At 51.1% G+C, this 16,588-nt stretch overlaps 1 protein-coding gene across 2 annotated transcripts in view; it reads right to left on the minus strand.

Moving 5' to 3' along the window:
- FGF12 (fibroblast growth factor 12) overlaps window positions 1-16,588 on the minus strand; it is a 284,962-nt gene that overhangs the window by 101,507 nt on the left and 166,867 nt on the right. Inside the window, exon 1 of one of the 2 annotated variants that reach the window (XM_034782299.1) lies at window positions 15,067-16,485. The exons of the other annotated variant lie outside the window; for it this stretch is intronic. Within the exon in view, the coding sequence (XP_034638190.1) occupies window positions 15,067-15,265 (199 nt within the window). The 5' untranslated portion in view covers window positions 15,266-16,485. Of the gene's footprint in view, window positions 1-15,066; window positions 16,486-16,588 lie in introns of those variants that run through there. 2 annotated transcript variants of the gene reach the window in all.

The raw sequence follows: 16,588 nt of genomic DNA on the forward strand, positions 1-16,588 counted from the left end.
GCTCCTCCCCCGAACCTCCACCCTATAACTGGGCCCAAGTCTCACCCACTTTGCACATAAAGTGCAAGGCAGGGGAGAAGCAGGCCCAGCGGCTCAGGCCAGTTGCTAAAGGACAGGGGTCCTTGGAACCAAGCCAGCCTTCTAACCAACTGTGACACAGAGGCCCATTGGTGGCTCACTACTCTATGTCAGCAGCGGTTGTCAGGCCTGACACAGTCGCTACACCTCACACACACTGTTGTCCTGATCTGTATCTAAACGGTGTCATGTACGCTATCATTGGCAAGCTAACAGCTCAGCATTAGCACAGGGTGCGTACAAAGGGGTATGGATATCTGCTGGAATTATGTCCTTTAAAAGTGTTTGGCAAGCAATGCGTAAGCCCAGTCTGTCTTAGACAAAGGAATGTGTATTTGTTTGTCTGACTAGCCGGGTCGCCAGGCAGCGGCAATGAAGGTACATTTACATAAAAGATAAACAAAGCCATCAACCTAGCAAGTGAGGGAGATAGCCTCTTGCAGGGGTCTGAACCACAAATGATAAGCAACTGACTCAACTGATTGTATACAATGTGACTATTATAAAAGTGCATCGAGTAAGGTCACACTGTAGATTACTATCATTGTATAATGTAAGAATTTACACTATAGGAGAAATTATGGATACTCGCTGATATTATGCTTTAAAGTCGGTGACCAAACAAAGAGAGAAATGGGTTTCCTCCCAGACAGGAGAGAAGGCAGCTATCTACCTGCCTCCAGTGAAATTAAGCAAGGTATGACCAAAAACAAGGGAAGCCCCATTTACCTACGGGGGATGGAAAGTCCACAGGCAGGGAAGAACAGCGTGAGGTCTTCCTGAGCCTGGGGACAAAACAGTGAGTTTGGGATGATTCGGAGAGAGAAGAAGCCATCTTGGCATCCATCACTGGACAGACACAAGGGGACAGAGCTTTTGCGAACTGAGAAAGATGGGTCTTTCAACCAGGGGGTTGAAGTTTCTGGGGACTGATCATTAATATGCTCTTGGAATGTATGTACAGGGTGCATACAAAGAGTTATGGATATGTGCTGGAATTATATCCTTAAAAAGTGCAAGGTCCTGACTGAGAGCCATGGCTGGAAAGAAAAAGATTGGTAAGAAATCTACCTAGAACCAAGGTGGTAGCTTGTTGAGTTATGTCTTAGCTACTAGGAAGCATACTTTACTTTTATTTGCTGGTAACCTTTGTGTCTTTATCCCTTGTACTTGCACTCACTTAAAACCTATTGCTTTTTGATGAAATAATCTCGGTTTATTACAAGTCACCCCAGTGCTGTGTTTGCCCTGAAGTGATTGTTAATGCCGGTTAAAGCAACATGTGGCTGGGTTTTTGTCTCTGTAAAGGAGCAACGGACCTTTTTACTCCACTGAACATTCCAGGAGAGGGCAGGACAGTTCAGGCAGAAAATTTGGGGGAAATTCAGGTCTGGGGGTGTGTTGGGGTCACTTGGCCGGTGGTAACCGAGGCTGGTGGAGACCAGAGTGTGGTTGTGATCTAACAAGCAGGCTGCTGGGGTCAGAACTGCTGAATACAGACACTCAGGGCAGGCTTGGACGCTGGCAGGGAGCAGGAACGGCAGAGCATTTTAAAGGTTACAGGACAAGCGGTGACACAGCCCCTGACTGGTCCGGGCTGCACCCAGAACATGACACTGACATTCACTCCCTCCACACAGAGGCTGAGGAATGCATGAGCATTCAGACTGAGCTCCCCCCCCCCAAGGCACATCAAGGGGAAAGCCCTGGGGCAGTGGAAGAGAGTTTTCGCTGCCTTTTGGCAGGGTAAGAGGCGGACCAAGGGCCTAACTCTGCTGCGAGTTACATCGGCGTGACAGGGCTGATTTCAGTTTGGCCACCCTCGCATATGGCTCAAGTCTCTGGCACGTTTCATCAGCACGAAAACTTTTCACTGCACTTTAAAGTGCAGGCTGCTCCACCCACACGAGCGTGCACCATCCCCGGGGCAGAAACCAAGCCCGATACTCACGGAGAGCGGCCAGGACACATGCATGAGCCAGCAGGGCTGGGTCAGCGCTTAGAATGCATGCACCCTCTTCATGGCAAAGAGAGTCAAAACAGACCTGACTCCTGGGAGAGGTTAGTGAAAGAGCCAGGAGAAATTCCAGCAGAAGCTTCTCAGTCTATCAGAACATTAACTTCCCGGCACAGCAGAGGCAATGCCTTGGCTACTGACGTGGGTAGGTAGCACACACCCCATAAATGTGGGGAATAGGTGGCTGCGTGCTCTACAAACACTCTTTCTTTCAAGGATTACTCTGCAGTTATTCCTGCCCCACTGAGCAATGTGGCCGAATCTCAGCCCATACACCAAGATGGAAACAAATGACGGCGTAGGTCTTAGGGATGGGTCCACCCCCGAGACCGCACTTCCCGCGGGTAGGAGCGCGACACTACAAACTGAACAAGAACAAAGCTGCTTTCGGGGGCTGTTCACCAGGCCACGTTCGTCCCGACTGCAATTTCAGTGGGTTTACACTCTCCGTCTCGGGACTTCTCCGGCCCTCCCCACCCCAGCACTGAGCCCCCATCCCAAGGAAGGATGAAACAAGAGTGGCAAAATCTATCAATCTATTCATCTTACAGCAGCACCTAGAGAGCCCCGCACTGGGATCTGGACCCTGCTGTGCCAGGTGCTGTACACATGTCTAGCAGGAAGGCAGGCCCTGCGCCAACGAGCTCACCCCAGGGCCAGACCAAGCCTTGGGCTAAGACCTGGCTACGGGACGGCCCGTAGCTGTGTTAGCCTAAGAAGAGAGCCGGGAAGGAATTATGACTCAGGCAGTCAGGATTCCTTCGCCCGATCCCTCTTGCTCTGGCGGTGAAATTTCAAGATGTGGCTCTCTTTGCGCCTGGCTGGTTGAGGGAGGAGCTAGGGCTCTGTCCTCTTCCCACCCCCCACTTCCAGCCACTGACCCCGTACATGTCACGAGGGAACGGCTTTGCTGCCCTAACGCAGCCTGGGTACACCCGTGTCTTGGCGAGCTGGGTGGCAGGTTGACTCCTCCTGGGAGATCAGGGACTTCACAACCCTTCCGAGCTCCATGTTGGGAGGGATTCAAGCCATGCCTCCCCCACCTGGACCCCTCACCTCTCACTTCCACTGTTGGCTGCCTCGAGAATGCCAGAGCACACACGGCAATGACAGATAATCCAAGCCACTCCCCACCTTGCCATGCCGGGAGTTGTGCTGCTCCCAGACTCGAAGTCTCTCCACTTCCCTCAGCCGTTCTGCAAGCCTGAAATACTGCAGAAGCCAGCAGTATGCACGCAAACAAATAAACTTCAACTCCGTTGAACTGGCCACATCAGCCTTCTACTGCGGGGAAATGAAATCATTCAAACACAAAACAGCCGGAGAGAGAGAGACAAGCTGGGGAGGTACTATCTTGTAAACGTCTACCTTCCACCCACAGAACCTGGTCCAATAAAAGGTTTTACCTTGCCCACCTTGTCTCTCTAATATCCAGGGACCAACATGGCTACAACAACACGGAAAATAATACAAAAGAGAACCGAGCGGAGCCCATCAGAAAACATGGAAGACCTCTAGTAATTCATGAGGTAAGTGACAAACGATGCACTCGGAACCACAACCATCATTCATATCTCCCGATGATTCCTTGCCACCCTTAGGAACCTAAGGAATATAGGAACCTAAATGTATTGGAAGGAAATAGAGGGCAAAACTTAGGTTCCACATTTCTTTTGTAAGCTCTAAACTAAATAAGATGGTAACGTGTCTTCTCCCTATAGCATTTTTCCATCTGTGTTTCTCAAAACACTTTGATGAAGGTGAGTAAGACGTGTTATCCCTATTTCACTAATGGGGAAACTGAGGCACCGAAGGATTACGGCCTATCTTTTAAATCATGCTTTTGTCTCTGGGTTGAACCACCTAACTTGAAATACGGGGGGGGGGGGGGGGCTGATTTTCAGAAGCTACTGAGCAGCCACGACTCCTACAGCTGCAGCAAATTGGGAACAGAGCCCTGACTATTAATCTCCCGCCAGGGCCGCACTGCCCCCCACTAGAGAGCGGGGAAGATACAGCTCACTGACTGGGGATCTATGATACGGATGAGGGAATCAGTCCAGCCTGTGCCAAAAACGATCTGAATCGAGAACAAAACCTGTACCTAGGAACAAAACTCGGACACTAAACCTGATAAAATCTGAGATCCAGGAAACTCTGAAGCTAGGGTTGGGCAAATCATTCTTTCCTATCATTTAAACCCATTTCCCCTCCTAACAATAAAACAAATTATTGCCTTTGATAAATACAATTTACTCAGAAGAAATAACCGCAACATTTTGAAAGCATTTATTTCCACAGATCACTGTATTTTGAAGACGATGGAAGCGGAGAGGGTGGGTTCAGGAATTAAGGAAATGAAGTACAACGAAAGCAGAGTTACCTTTTTAATAACTGTGCTTGCGGTTTCACCAAACGGGGCCTATATTTAAAAGAACAAAACCAAAATAAAACAGCAATCAGTGCACTGGTGTTTATAGCACCATGGCTTGCTAGCCCTTCTACCCATCTCCACAAAGAATCCTCATCAGACGATGGGTGTGAATGTCAAAAGATCAAGAATTGTTTTCATCAATGCATTTCTGAAATCGGGTGTCCTAACTCAGTGGCTCTGACCCTCTCCAGACTACTGTACCCCTTTCAGGAGTCTGATTCATCTGTACCCCCAAGTTTCACCTCACTTGAAAATGGCTTGCTTACAAAATCAGACATAAAAATATACACGTGTCACGGCACACTAGTACTGACAAATGGCTTGCTTTCTTGTGATAATCCTATAATTATAAAATAAATCAGTTGGAATATAAATATTGTACTTACATTTCGGTGTGTAGTATACAGAGCAGCATAAACAAGTCACTATCTGTATGAAATTTTAGTTTGTACTGACTTTGCTAGTGATTTTTATGTAGTCTGTTGTAAAACTAGGCCAATCTCTAGGTGAGTTGATGTAGCCCCTGGAAGAGCTCTGCGTACCTCCAGGGGCACACGTACGCCTGGTTGAGAGCTACTGGCCTCACTGACTAAGGGCCTGATCCTGCAGTATAAGGAGCAGCCTGTGATGATTCTGCTGCAGGATTGGGTCTCTTAGACTTTAAGGCCAGAAGGGATCATGATCGTCTAGCCTGACTTCCTGCCCATTGTAGGCCACGGAACCTCACCCACCCACTCCTGTAATAGTCCCCTAACCTCTGGCTGAGTTACTGAAGTCCTCAAATCATGGTTTAAAGACTTCAAGTTACAGAGAATCCACCCTTCACACTAGTTTAAACCTGCAAGTGACCCGTCCCCACGCTGCAGAGGAAGGCGAACCCCTGCCCCTCCCGGGTCTCTGTCAATCTAACTCGGGGGAATATTCCCTCCTGACCCCAAATCTGGCGATCAGTTAGACCCTGACCACGTGGGCAAAACCCACCAGCCAGACAGCTGGGAAAGAATTCTCAGTAGTAACTCAGAGCCCGCCCCAGCTTAGCTAGTGCTCCATAACTCACACACACCTGCCCACGACTCTCCCTGCTCCAACCACTCTGCCAGTGCCAGGAGAGCAGTGGGCACCAGCGGGCAGGGCTTGTTCCACCATCAATCCTTTGACGACAGGGAGTTCTGTCGCCTTTGGCTAATTTCAACCTATTTTTACAATTTTCTGGGCAAAAAAAAAAAAAAAAATGGAGTGGCCGTTTGCAGCTTGGTTTCGGTCTCACTAATCCCATATTACTTGACCTTTTGCAAACAGCTGCACTTTGGGAGGTGACGAGAATGTATTTTGATGGCAGCCCGGATACCGTGGAAGGGAACTGCTCAGCAAAGAAGCTATTTGTGCTTCGGGCAGGGGAGGGCATTGCAAAGTATGTTAGTCTAGATAAACAGAACTAACGTGAGCAGGTTCTATTAACCCCAGGACCTGGCTTTTCCCCCCTTTCATTTCAAACCGAGGTACTTACATATTTTACGCCTGACTCGGTTGGAAGGCAACAGCTTTTTCTAGTTACCATGACCACCATTTGCACCCTCTAGGTTTCAGCTTTCCGCTGGGAAATGGGGAGGTGTTAGCATGCGTTGATATTGCATCTTTCTGTATATTTCACCAGCCACTCACAGGCGGTCACCTCTAGGGTAAAACACAGCATCTGTTTAACAGAGCACAGCAGTGCTACCAGCCACTAAGGACAGGAAGTGGAGAATGAGACATATCCCATTGAAACTACCCGGGGATCTAGTTTGGGTAGGCAGCAGTGTTATAATGATCTTCCTTTTGCCCCGGCTTCCATGCTTCCAAGCACTGGGTCTTTACTGTCCACAAGCGATCCGGACTGTGACTTTAAAACGCATCTTGAACTCCACCTCGCAGAGCTCTCTAGCTGTGTGGGTGGAGAGTCGATTCAGTACAGACTCAGCAGAACGAGCGCCTCTAAATCACCAGCTGCATTTCCTGCAGCGCCCACACAATATTCCATCCCAGCGCAAATCCTGACCCAACCCAGGAGATCTCCAGGTGCAGCAAACCCACCTGGTACACAGACAAGAGACAGTCAGATCCCCCGACCCCTGGAGCTGGGACTAGATCCCTTGTCATTATTATTTGGCCTGTACCATCTACGCTAAAGAAGCTGGGACTAGATCCCTTGTCATTATTATTTGGCCTGTACCATCTACGCTAAAGAAAACTCCTTTAACAGAAGTAACAGTGTGGATACTTAGTGCTTGTGTGGCCTTTTCACTCAAGGATCTCAAAGGTGGCTAAGAATCCACATCATAGAACTGGAAGGGACCTCGAGAGGTCATCTAGTCCCATCCTCTTGACTCAGGCAGGACTAAGTATTATCTAGACCATCCCTAACAGGTGTTTCATACAATCATAGAATATCAGGGTTGGAAGGGACCTGAGGAGGTCATCTAGTCCAACCCCCCGCTCAAAGCAGGACCAACCCCCAGACAGATTTTTACCCCAGTTCCCTAAATGGTCCCCTCAAGGATTGAACTCACAATGCTGGGTTTAGAAGGCCAATGCTCAAACCACTGAGCTATCCCTCCCCCCTGCTCTTAAAAATCTCCAATGATAGAGATTTCACCACCTCCCTCGGCAATTTATTCCAGTGCTTAACCATCCTGACAGTTAGGAAGTTTTTCCTAATGTCCAACCTAAACCTCCCTTGCTGCAATTTAAGCCCATTGCTTCTTGTCCAATCCTCAGAGGTTAAGAAGAACAATTTTTCTCCTTCCTCCTTGTCAGGGCCGGCTTTAGAAGTGCGGGGCCCGATTCAAACAGTTTCGACAGGGCCCCAGCAGGGATGACAAAAAAAAAAAACACATAAAAAAACACGTGGGGCTTGTACTCACCAGGTGGCGCTCCTAGTCTTTGGCGGTGGGTCCTTCACTCGCTCCGGGTCTTTGGCGGCAGTGAAGGACATGCTGCCGAAGATGCGGAGCGAGTGAAGGACCCGCCACCGGAGCGCCGCCGGGTGAGTAAAAATTAAAAAGGAGCCTCTAGCCAGGGAAGGGATGCTCGGCCACTTGCCCCACCCCGGCAGCCCTGCCACTGGGCGCGGGGCCCGATTCGGGGGAATTGGTGGAATTGGCCTAAAGCCGGCCCTGCTCCTTGTAACAACTTTTTATGTACTTGAAAACTGTTACCATGTTCCCCTCAGTCTTCTCTTTTCCAGACTAAACAAACCCAATTTTTTCAATCTTCCTTCATAGATCATGTTTTCTAGACCTTTACTCATTTTTGTTGCTCTTCTCTGGACTTTCTCCAATTTGTCCAGATCTTTCCTGAAATGTGGCACCCAGAACTGGACACAATACTCCAGTTGAGGCCTAATTAGTGCTGAGTAGAACGGAAGAATTACTTCTCTTGTCTTGCTTACAACGCTCCTGCTAATACATCCCAGAATGATGTTTGCTTTTTTTGCAACAGCGTTACGCTGTTGACTCATATTTAGCTTGTGGTCCACTATGACCCTCAGATCCCTTTCCGCAGTACTTCTTCCTAGGCAGTCATTTCCCATTTTGTATGTGTGCAACTGATTGTTCCTTCCTAACTGGAGCACTTTGCATTTGTCCTTATTGAATTTCATCCTATTTACTTCAGGCATTTCTCCAGTTTGTCCAGATCATTTTGAATTTTAATCCTATCCTCCAAAGCACTTGCAACTCCTCCCAGCTTCATATTATCCGCAAACTTTATAAGTGTACTCTCTATTCCATTATCTAAATCATTGATGAAGGTATTGAACAGAACCGGACCCAGAACCGATCCCTGCAGGATCCCACTCGTTATGCCTTTCCAGCATGATTGTGAACCACTGATAACTACTCTCTTTTGTTTTCTAGCCAGTAGGAGAAAAGACAGAGGATTAATTTTTCAAAAGTGTGCAAAGCAGCCCACCTCCCAAGCACCCAGTCATAGCCAGGGATGGCTCTGCAGCACCCTGCCTCAGTTTCCCTTCCTCCTGGGCACCTCAATAAACTTCACGCATAGGCTACTCTCTATGCAAAGACCCCTCCCTTAGGGACTGGGTTTATTAATATCACAGTTGCAAACAGAACTCAAAACTCCAAAGATAAAGTCTACTCAAGTCCCTGCTTTCAGCAGGCCATTCCCAGCCCTATGGCTGGCTGGAGTCTTGTTCCCCTAGTGTCTCAAACTCTTCAAAGGAGCCTCTGAGAGCTCCGCCCTGCCACAACTTCCTCTTTCGCTCCTTGTAGACACCAGCTGCCCTCTATCAGGCTAATGAGGCACAGATGGGCTGGTCCAGTTGTTCCCTCTGAAAGGGCACAGTCCACTTTGTGACACGGGGATTCTTTGGGGGCTTGGGCAGGAGAGTCAATAACAGTGGGAAAGGTAAGTCCAAGAACTGGGGTTTGTATTTGGTTCTGAACATGGGGAGGTCCAGGATCACACCTGCCTCTTGCAGCAGTGAGACTCTCCCAGTCTCGACCCCGCTCCTGTGTCTGCGCTGTCTGCTGCTACGCTTTCCTATGCACGCAGCCGCTCTGGGAAGTCCTGGTGGAAGAAGACATCTCTCTGGCAGCGAGAGCCAATCCCATGCACAGCTTTAGGTATCAACGGCATTCACTCAGGAGCTGTGGCAGTGGACAACTGGGGTGATGTGTTCACAGTAAGCTGCATTGCTAAGCACGCTGCCTGCTGGAGTTGTTTCAGGGTCTGCATGCTGACAGAATCAAGTCTGCCAGTCACACATGTGGATCCCCAAGGCCTGGTCTGTCTGGTAAGAGGGGACACAAGCCTCTGGCCAGCTGTCACAGATGGGAGCAGGCACTACCCCCCAGCCCAGCGTGGCGATCTGGGCTTCCATTGCACACAGAGTTCCAAAGAACCCCAAGGCTGCGGACTGATTCACCCACCTGAAGGCAGATGCCCTTAGCAGTGGGGGAGCTCAAGCTCTTCCCTCTTCTTACCAGCATCGCTTCAGTCCCACCCGGGCTCAGGTTTAACCAGTTGCTCTTCACGTGGGGGCTGATCTCAGCTGTGCAGTGAGAGAGCGGGGAGACGGCGCGATGTGTGCTTGGCGTGAAGGAGATGCAGAGCCTGGTGCTATCTGCATGGCTAGCACTGTTGTCCAGGTCATCTCACCAGCTCCCCCAACAGCTTCAGATTGCGAATAATATAGAGAAGAGGGATCCGGGGGCGAGGAGGCTGATCTGAGTGGAAGGACCTGAGCACTTCCACTCACCTCAGCAGCTTCTCAGCAGCAGGACAAGGATGGTTGGTGATGGATGGTGTCCAATGCTGCAACGAGGCCAGGCCGGATGAACACGGAGGGATTTCCCTTGGCTGTGTGCAAACACGTATATGGGAGGTGTGCAGTATTATACACGTATACACCCAGACAACACAGCCATCACCTACATCCTCTGGCGACTGGGGCTCTATGGTTTCCATAGGGTAGAGAGATTATTATAGATATTTCTAGCACTCCACGACTTTTTTCCCTATAAAAATTACAGAAAGTAGAACACATTTGACTAAATCACCTGTAAAATTGCTGGGAGAGCTAATCACAGTGTTTAAAGATAGCAGAAATCTTTTAAGAGGCTGAATTGTGTAGTGCTAAGAATTATTTTCCGAATTTGCTATTAACTGAAAGAAAAGGAGGAGGGATTTTGTATGGATTTCCTGTGCCCATGGGAATAACATGATAGATGTTGTTTTGATTTATAGGATGCACTAAGTACTGTGGTCCCAAATCCTGAAGTTCTTCCTCAATTTTTGTTCAGGGAAAGGTTCCATTGGCTTCAATGAGCATTTCCTCCCAATGAGAAATTAAAGTCTTCAGGATTTGGGCACATGATCTGTAACGGCTTCGGTATAAGATAAAAACTTCAGCTGCTTCAAGAAAATCTGTGGATGAGCTAATCCCTTCTGCTCTGATATATTTGCTTCTACAGGTGTATAGTTATACAGACGCATGTGTCTTATACATTCCAGAGCCCCTTTCTTAATTCAAAACAAACATTTTAAAGGGAATTTTAAATTCCCTCTGGGACACGTGGCCCTGGCCACTGTCGGTAGACAGGATACTGGGCTAGATGGACCTTTGGTCTGACCCGGTACGGCCATTCTTATGTTCTTATTTTTTTAAGACTATGTATTTGCCTTTCTAGCATTGCAGTTTGTCCCTACAAATGAACCATTTCCTTCACCTTACAAAAAACCTTGAGAGCTTTCACAGCCGAATGGTCCCTGCCTGAATGACAACAAGGTCCACGTTAAGAAGTGAAAGCAGCATCTGTTTTGTCTTTGCAAGGCGAAGGCGACTGGCAAGAGCACCGTGAGCTAAGCTTTTGGAGCTGGTGAGGCCGAAGAGAGTAGGGAGGACGCTGAAAATAGTCTGATATGGCCATGAAGTCAATGGCAGTGTCAGGATATAATGGGTGTTGTGGGTCCCATCCAGCAGTCTGCACTTGGGCAACATTCCCATGGATGTGTGCCCTGATGCTTCTTCCTTTTCCCACCAGCGGGCAAGGTCTGGTGGGCTGTATTAACGCCAGACACCAGGACTAAGCTTGTGTCTCCACGTTTGCAGCCCAGAGTGTAATATATAGCAGAGCCCTCTCTGTTCTCACACCATAAGAGCCTATGTGTGCGCACACACAATATAGATCATAAAGGCTGCACAGAGAGTTGTCATTACCCACTGAAAAGCCAGATGAAACAAGTGCCGGTTTTACAAGTTAAGGCCTATTTTACTAGGGTCAACAGAGTGGAATTTTTTCTGCACTCCCTCTTTATTCTTCTCGTTATCCACTGATATCTTTGACTACAGACTGCCACTGTATGGGCCGGATTCTCCACTGTTTGGTGCCTTGGGTCACCGTTCACACCTGGTGCGAAGTGAGCGTAACGTGCCAGCTGATTGGAATCTCCCCTCACCCAAGTGCTAGTATTTCAAGCCCACTTGGCACAGGGTGCAGATTATGGTACAGAGTGCACAGCACTGCACAATTCTGTTTACTCACACATACATTTACTCCCTCATCTATTTCTAGCTACTGCTTGCGTTGGGTGTTCCAAACTTTCATGCCTTCGAGGCTAAAGATGCACCAACTCTTTGAAAATACTGTTCAAAACAAAGGACATATAGTCACCATTGGGGTAACTTTTTCTGTTAGAGATCCTTTGAATGTGACCTATTCCAAACCCCTCTCGATTTCAGTGTCACAGCATACAGATAGCTGCGTGGCCCAGAGAAGAGAGCACTGGAATGAGAGTCACCAAATTAGGTCTCTCTGTGCTCTTGGACAAGTTATCCAACCGCTCCATGCCTCAGTGTCCCCATGTACAAAATGGGGAGAATCATCTCCGCCTTGTAAAGTGTATTGAGCACTATAGTTGAAAAACATTGAGTAAATGCTACACATTTGGCCCTTATTCAGTACAGCAGTAAAACAAAGGCTTGGCTAAGAAAGTAGCTGTAATTTCCCTAGCAACGTACCATTTCCACAAAAGATTTTTAACCCCATTGAAAGTGAGTGTTTCCTGACACTGCTTTCAGTCACTGAGCCAGCAAATCAATAAGGAAATGTAATCATGGGGGTTCATAGGTCATCACACCATTTGTGCGCTTTCCTTTTAAACCCATTTTCATTTATTTGCATATCTTCGTCCATGCACAAGAGAAACTCTGCAATGTATAACTCCTTCCAGCATTAATAAACTCCTAAATGAGGTGCTCTCGTTAGCAGCAAACTCAGTGGACACAGCTCTGGTACATATACCCCCGAGTCCAGGAATATGATGTGCAATATGAAGAACCATCTATTTACAAAATCTGGAATAATGTGAATGAAAATAGACTGTTAAAGGGTGTTTAAAATCTCCTGCTTCTTCAAACCTGCATACTGAATGTAGTGCAAGTGAAAGGCGAATGATTGACAGCCTTCTGCACTGTATTGCTTTATTTTTATACAGGCTCCCTTCCTTCCCCCACTTAAATCAAAGATAAAAGCTTCATTGTTTTCAGTGGGACTGGTCCTGCAAGCTACTTAGCACCTTCAACCAGCACTGCAGTCCATGGAATTTGGGGGCACTCAGCACTCTAAGGAGGTGCTTGGAACCCTGCAGGATCAGCCCAATGGATGCAGGATTAGGAGCAGTGCAGGCTTCCCAAGGGTATGTCTACACTACCCGCCGGATCGGCGGGTAACGATCGATCTATCGGGGATTGATTTATTGTGTGTAGTGTAGATGCAATAAATCGATCCCTGATCGCTCTCCTGAGAAATGGAAGCAAAGTTGACGGGGGAGCAAAGTAAGTAATTTTAATTCGATCTAAGATACGTTGACTTCAGCGACGCTATTCTCGTAGCTGAAGTTGCGTATCTTAGATCGATCCCTCCCCACACACCTGACCATGTAAACTTGGTGACACTGTATGATAATGTGCCTTCACCTTAATCAGAAGGGGCTGTCTTTGGAGGCTACACACCCGGTCAGTCGTCATGGTGGTCAGTCCTTGGCCTCTCTGACGTGGGGGGGGGGGGGAGTTGGCTTGTGGCTGCAGGAGCTGCTGGGAACAGATTCCCAATTTATATTCCACCCCTACCAAGAGTCATTCCCTAAGGAAAAAGACCGAGCGTTGGGGGACCTCTTGGCGCTGTGACCTAGCACCCTGGAGTGCTGGGCCATGGCTAGCGCTCCTACAACTAATGAATGAGAACAAGTTGGGCCCGTGTCACGGTGATGCACACAGACCATTGCTATTCTGTTCCTTTTATCACTACTGCATGCTAGCAAACCTGGGGGCCGGGCTCTGTTTCAGCTCTAGTCCCTCCTTAAGCAACTTTTCCCAAAGACAGTGACAGAACCCGGTTTCTATCTGGGTGTGGCAAGTGCAGAACCAGTCCACCAGATAAATATTGTCTCAGCCCCATGGCATGTGAGTTGCTGTTGGCTATCACGATTCAACTGATTCAGTTTTCTTTCTTTGTGGACAATAATAATGCCCGGCCTTCCTCCTCGGTAGGCTCTCCCCCCATTCCTTTCCAGTCCTGACTAGAATATGGACTGAATTCCTCAATGCCCGGCTCACGCAGGCAACAGCTACACTCAAGGTCCTAGCTAGTTTTACTCTAGAGTTCTGTCTGTCTGACTTTAGTTGGGCAAAAAAGGAACAAGGAATCTCTCAGTGAACAACGAATCCGTGAGGATAAGCTAGATCAGCAGAAGGTTACTGATGTCCCAAAGAGCTACGCTAACGAAGACTGTTTTCAGTGTTTTCTAACTTGTGGCTGATAGGCGTGAGGTCTGTACCGTAGGAAGGGAGCATGGTGGATTGTAACAATTTATGTAATGTACATGGGAAAAGGAAAGAGACAATAACTGTTTTCTATAGATAAACCTGTTAGGGCCCAATCCTGCAAGGCACAGAGTTCCCACAACTATCAATGGGAGCTGAGGGCCCTGTAGAAACTGAACTGCACTTGGGTGTCTTCACTTTGGAAATGCGGGCAACGTGTACTGAAAACTCCGAAGTTTTCTAGAGGATTGCACCTGCTTCCAGTCTGCGCAGACACGGGGCGCAAGGAAACTGCAGGCCCACCGGAGAGCCCCTCTCACACCCATTGTGATCTGAGTAGTCCACATTTGTTAGTGTAGCTGCCATCTGGAAGGTCTCTAAACTAATCACATGTTAGTGGGAGTCACAAAGCAGCTCCACTTGAGAAGTAGCACTTCCTGGATCTGCTTATCAAGTGGCCACAATTTTAGATGCCCTGGATTTATAGACTTCCTTGTCAGGAGGAAGGAAACAAGTACACGCTGTTAAAAAGCCAATAGGTAGCTACGGTCAAGGGGGAAACAACACCAGGTTAAGCTACAAGAGACTGAATTGCTGGGTATCTAAAGGGCTCAATATCAACACTTTTTCCAGACAGCTACATAGTGGTTATTGACCACAGGCCAATGCCGATCTATAATACAAACCCCTGCAAGGACCCTGGGAATAGGTCAGTGCTAACCAACAGCAGAACCAGAGTCAGAGGGAAGAAATCACAGCTGCGGGTCTGGAGTGCCAAGTGTCTCCCCTTTCAATCTGGCTGCTCCAGGGGGAGAATTCCCCAGCACACAGGACCTGGAAGGGGACTTTCCCTAACGAGGGCACTGGCTTGGCGGAAGAAGTGGTGTCCTGACAGCTGCTGCTACGGCTGGCAATTAACCGATCCCAACCCTGGACCAGGCGAGGTGTGAACTGGGCGAGGCTGGCCTTTAACACCTGGGCGGGGGGATCCAGAACCACCTAGGGGGAGCAGGTGGGGGGAAGGAGGCCAGCGGCCCAATTCACCCCCAGGGAAAGGGACCAGGGGGAATTTGGCCCCGGGGTCTGAAGTTTGCTACAAAGCCAGCCCGGGTTTCCTGGGGCCGGGGACCGGGGCGGAGGGAGAGAGGCTGCAGAGGAGGAGTGGGAAGCGATGCCCGGGCCAGCCCCCGCCGCTGGGCCGGGGTCACTGACCTGGTCTCCGGCGAACCGGCCGTTTCCTGCCGCTGCAGAAGCGCACTTTGCTGAAGACGCCCAGCACGTGTCTCTCGCACAGCGAGCGCCCGTCCTTGCTGGGGCTGGAGCGGCGCTTGGACGTGGTCACCCGCTCGCTGTTGGACTCCCGGGCCTGCCGCTTCTGCCGGATCAGCGAGCTGGCGATAGCCGCGGCCATGGCCGCTCATCGGCCCGGCCAGCGCTGGGGCGTCCGGGGGGCTGGAGGCCGGGGTGAGGGGCCCCGGGGGGCGGAATCCGGGCGGGGCTGGGGGGGGTTCTCCGCTCTGCACCCCAGAACTGCTCAGCCGGTCAGGGGCAGGAGGCCCGGGCTAGCCCGCGCCCATCCCTGCGCCCCCCTCGGCCGGCGCAGCCACCCCCCATCTGTCTGTCTGCGGGGGGCCGGCAGCGAGCCCCCGGACGGCGGGTACCGCGGAGCCGGGGGGCCGGGAGGGCAGCAGCAGCTCCGGTCGCAGGCGGGTCTCTGGAAGAGCAAGTCCCGCGGGCTGAGCCAGGCTGGGGCAGCGGGTCCCTCGGGAAGCCGGAGCGGGGCAGGGTGGGGGCTCCTGGGGACCGGCCGGGCGCGTCAGTCCCTCCCCGGCGGAGCCGAGCCCCCGGCGAGCTTTGCACAACGAGACGGGGAGAGAAGCGGCTCCGTGGGCAGAACAAAGCCCCGCTGTAGGCTCCTCTCAGGGCAGGGCGCGGAGCCGCACCCCCGGTCCCGGTCCCAGCTGCGCTCCGCTCCGCCCCGGCCCGGCCCGCGGGGAGCCGCCTGGGCCCCGGTCACGGGCAGAGCTCGGGCATGTCTCCTGCCCCGCTCCGCTCGGTGCAAACCCCCTTCTCCCGCTGCGCTCCGGGCCGCCTCTCCTCCGGCAGCCGGTCCCGGGCCGGGCGAGTCCCGGTGCCCCGCCGCTGGGGCGTTGCTCTAACGATCCGCCGGCTACAGCAGGCTCCGAGTGCAGGCGGCCCCGGGGCTTTCCCACGCCCTGCTCCGCCTCACCGCCGGCCAGTCCCCATCCCCTCCCCGGCGTGGGGAGGGGGGAGCGAAGCAAAGACCCCTCCCGCCGCTAACTCCCCCAGACTCGGGGTGTGGCGGGGCTCGGGGCGCTCCGCATGCCCGTCCTAGGCGCAGGTGGCCGGGGCTCGCCCGCCGCCCGCCGGCATCCTCCTGCCATCCATGAGCTGAGTTGCCCGTGCTCGGTCCGCGGCGGCTGGGGCTGGCGGCGCTGCCCGCTCCGGGAGGATTCAGGGGCGACTCAGCCCAGCCCTGCGCCCGGCGGGTCTCCGCAGCCCGGGGGCCGGGCGCTGCCTTTGCTGGAGCGCTTCCCGGCGCTGGGAGAATCGCAGCCTCCTTCCTCGCCTCTCCCGCTCTACGCAATCCTACGTGATCGAGGTTTGGATGAGAAAGGCGCCCGGCAGAGCCAGGGAACTGCAGCGGCTCCCCCCACCCCCTGGGCGGACGGGCCTGGGCAGGGGCGAGGGGTTGGGTGTGTGTGTGTGTGCG

The sequence above is a fragment of the Trachemys scripta genome, chromosome 9 (genome assembly GCF_013100865.1).
Source record: "Trachemys scripta elegans isolate TJP31775 chromosome 9, CAS_Tse_1.0, whole genome shotgun sequence".
In the NCBI taxonomy this organism is placed as follows: Eukaryota; Metazoa; Chordata; order Testudines; family Emydidae; genus Trachemys; species Trachemys scripta.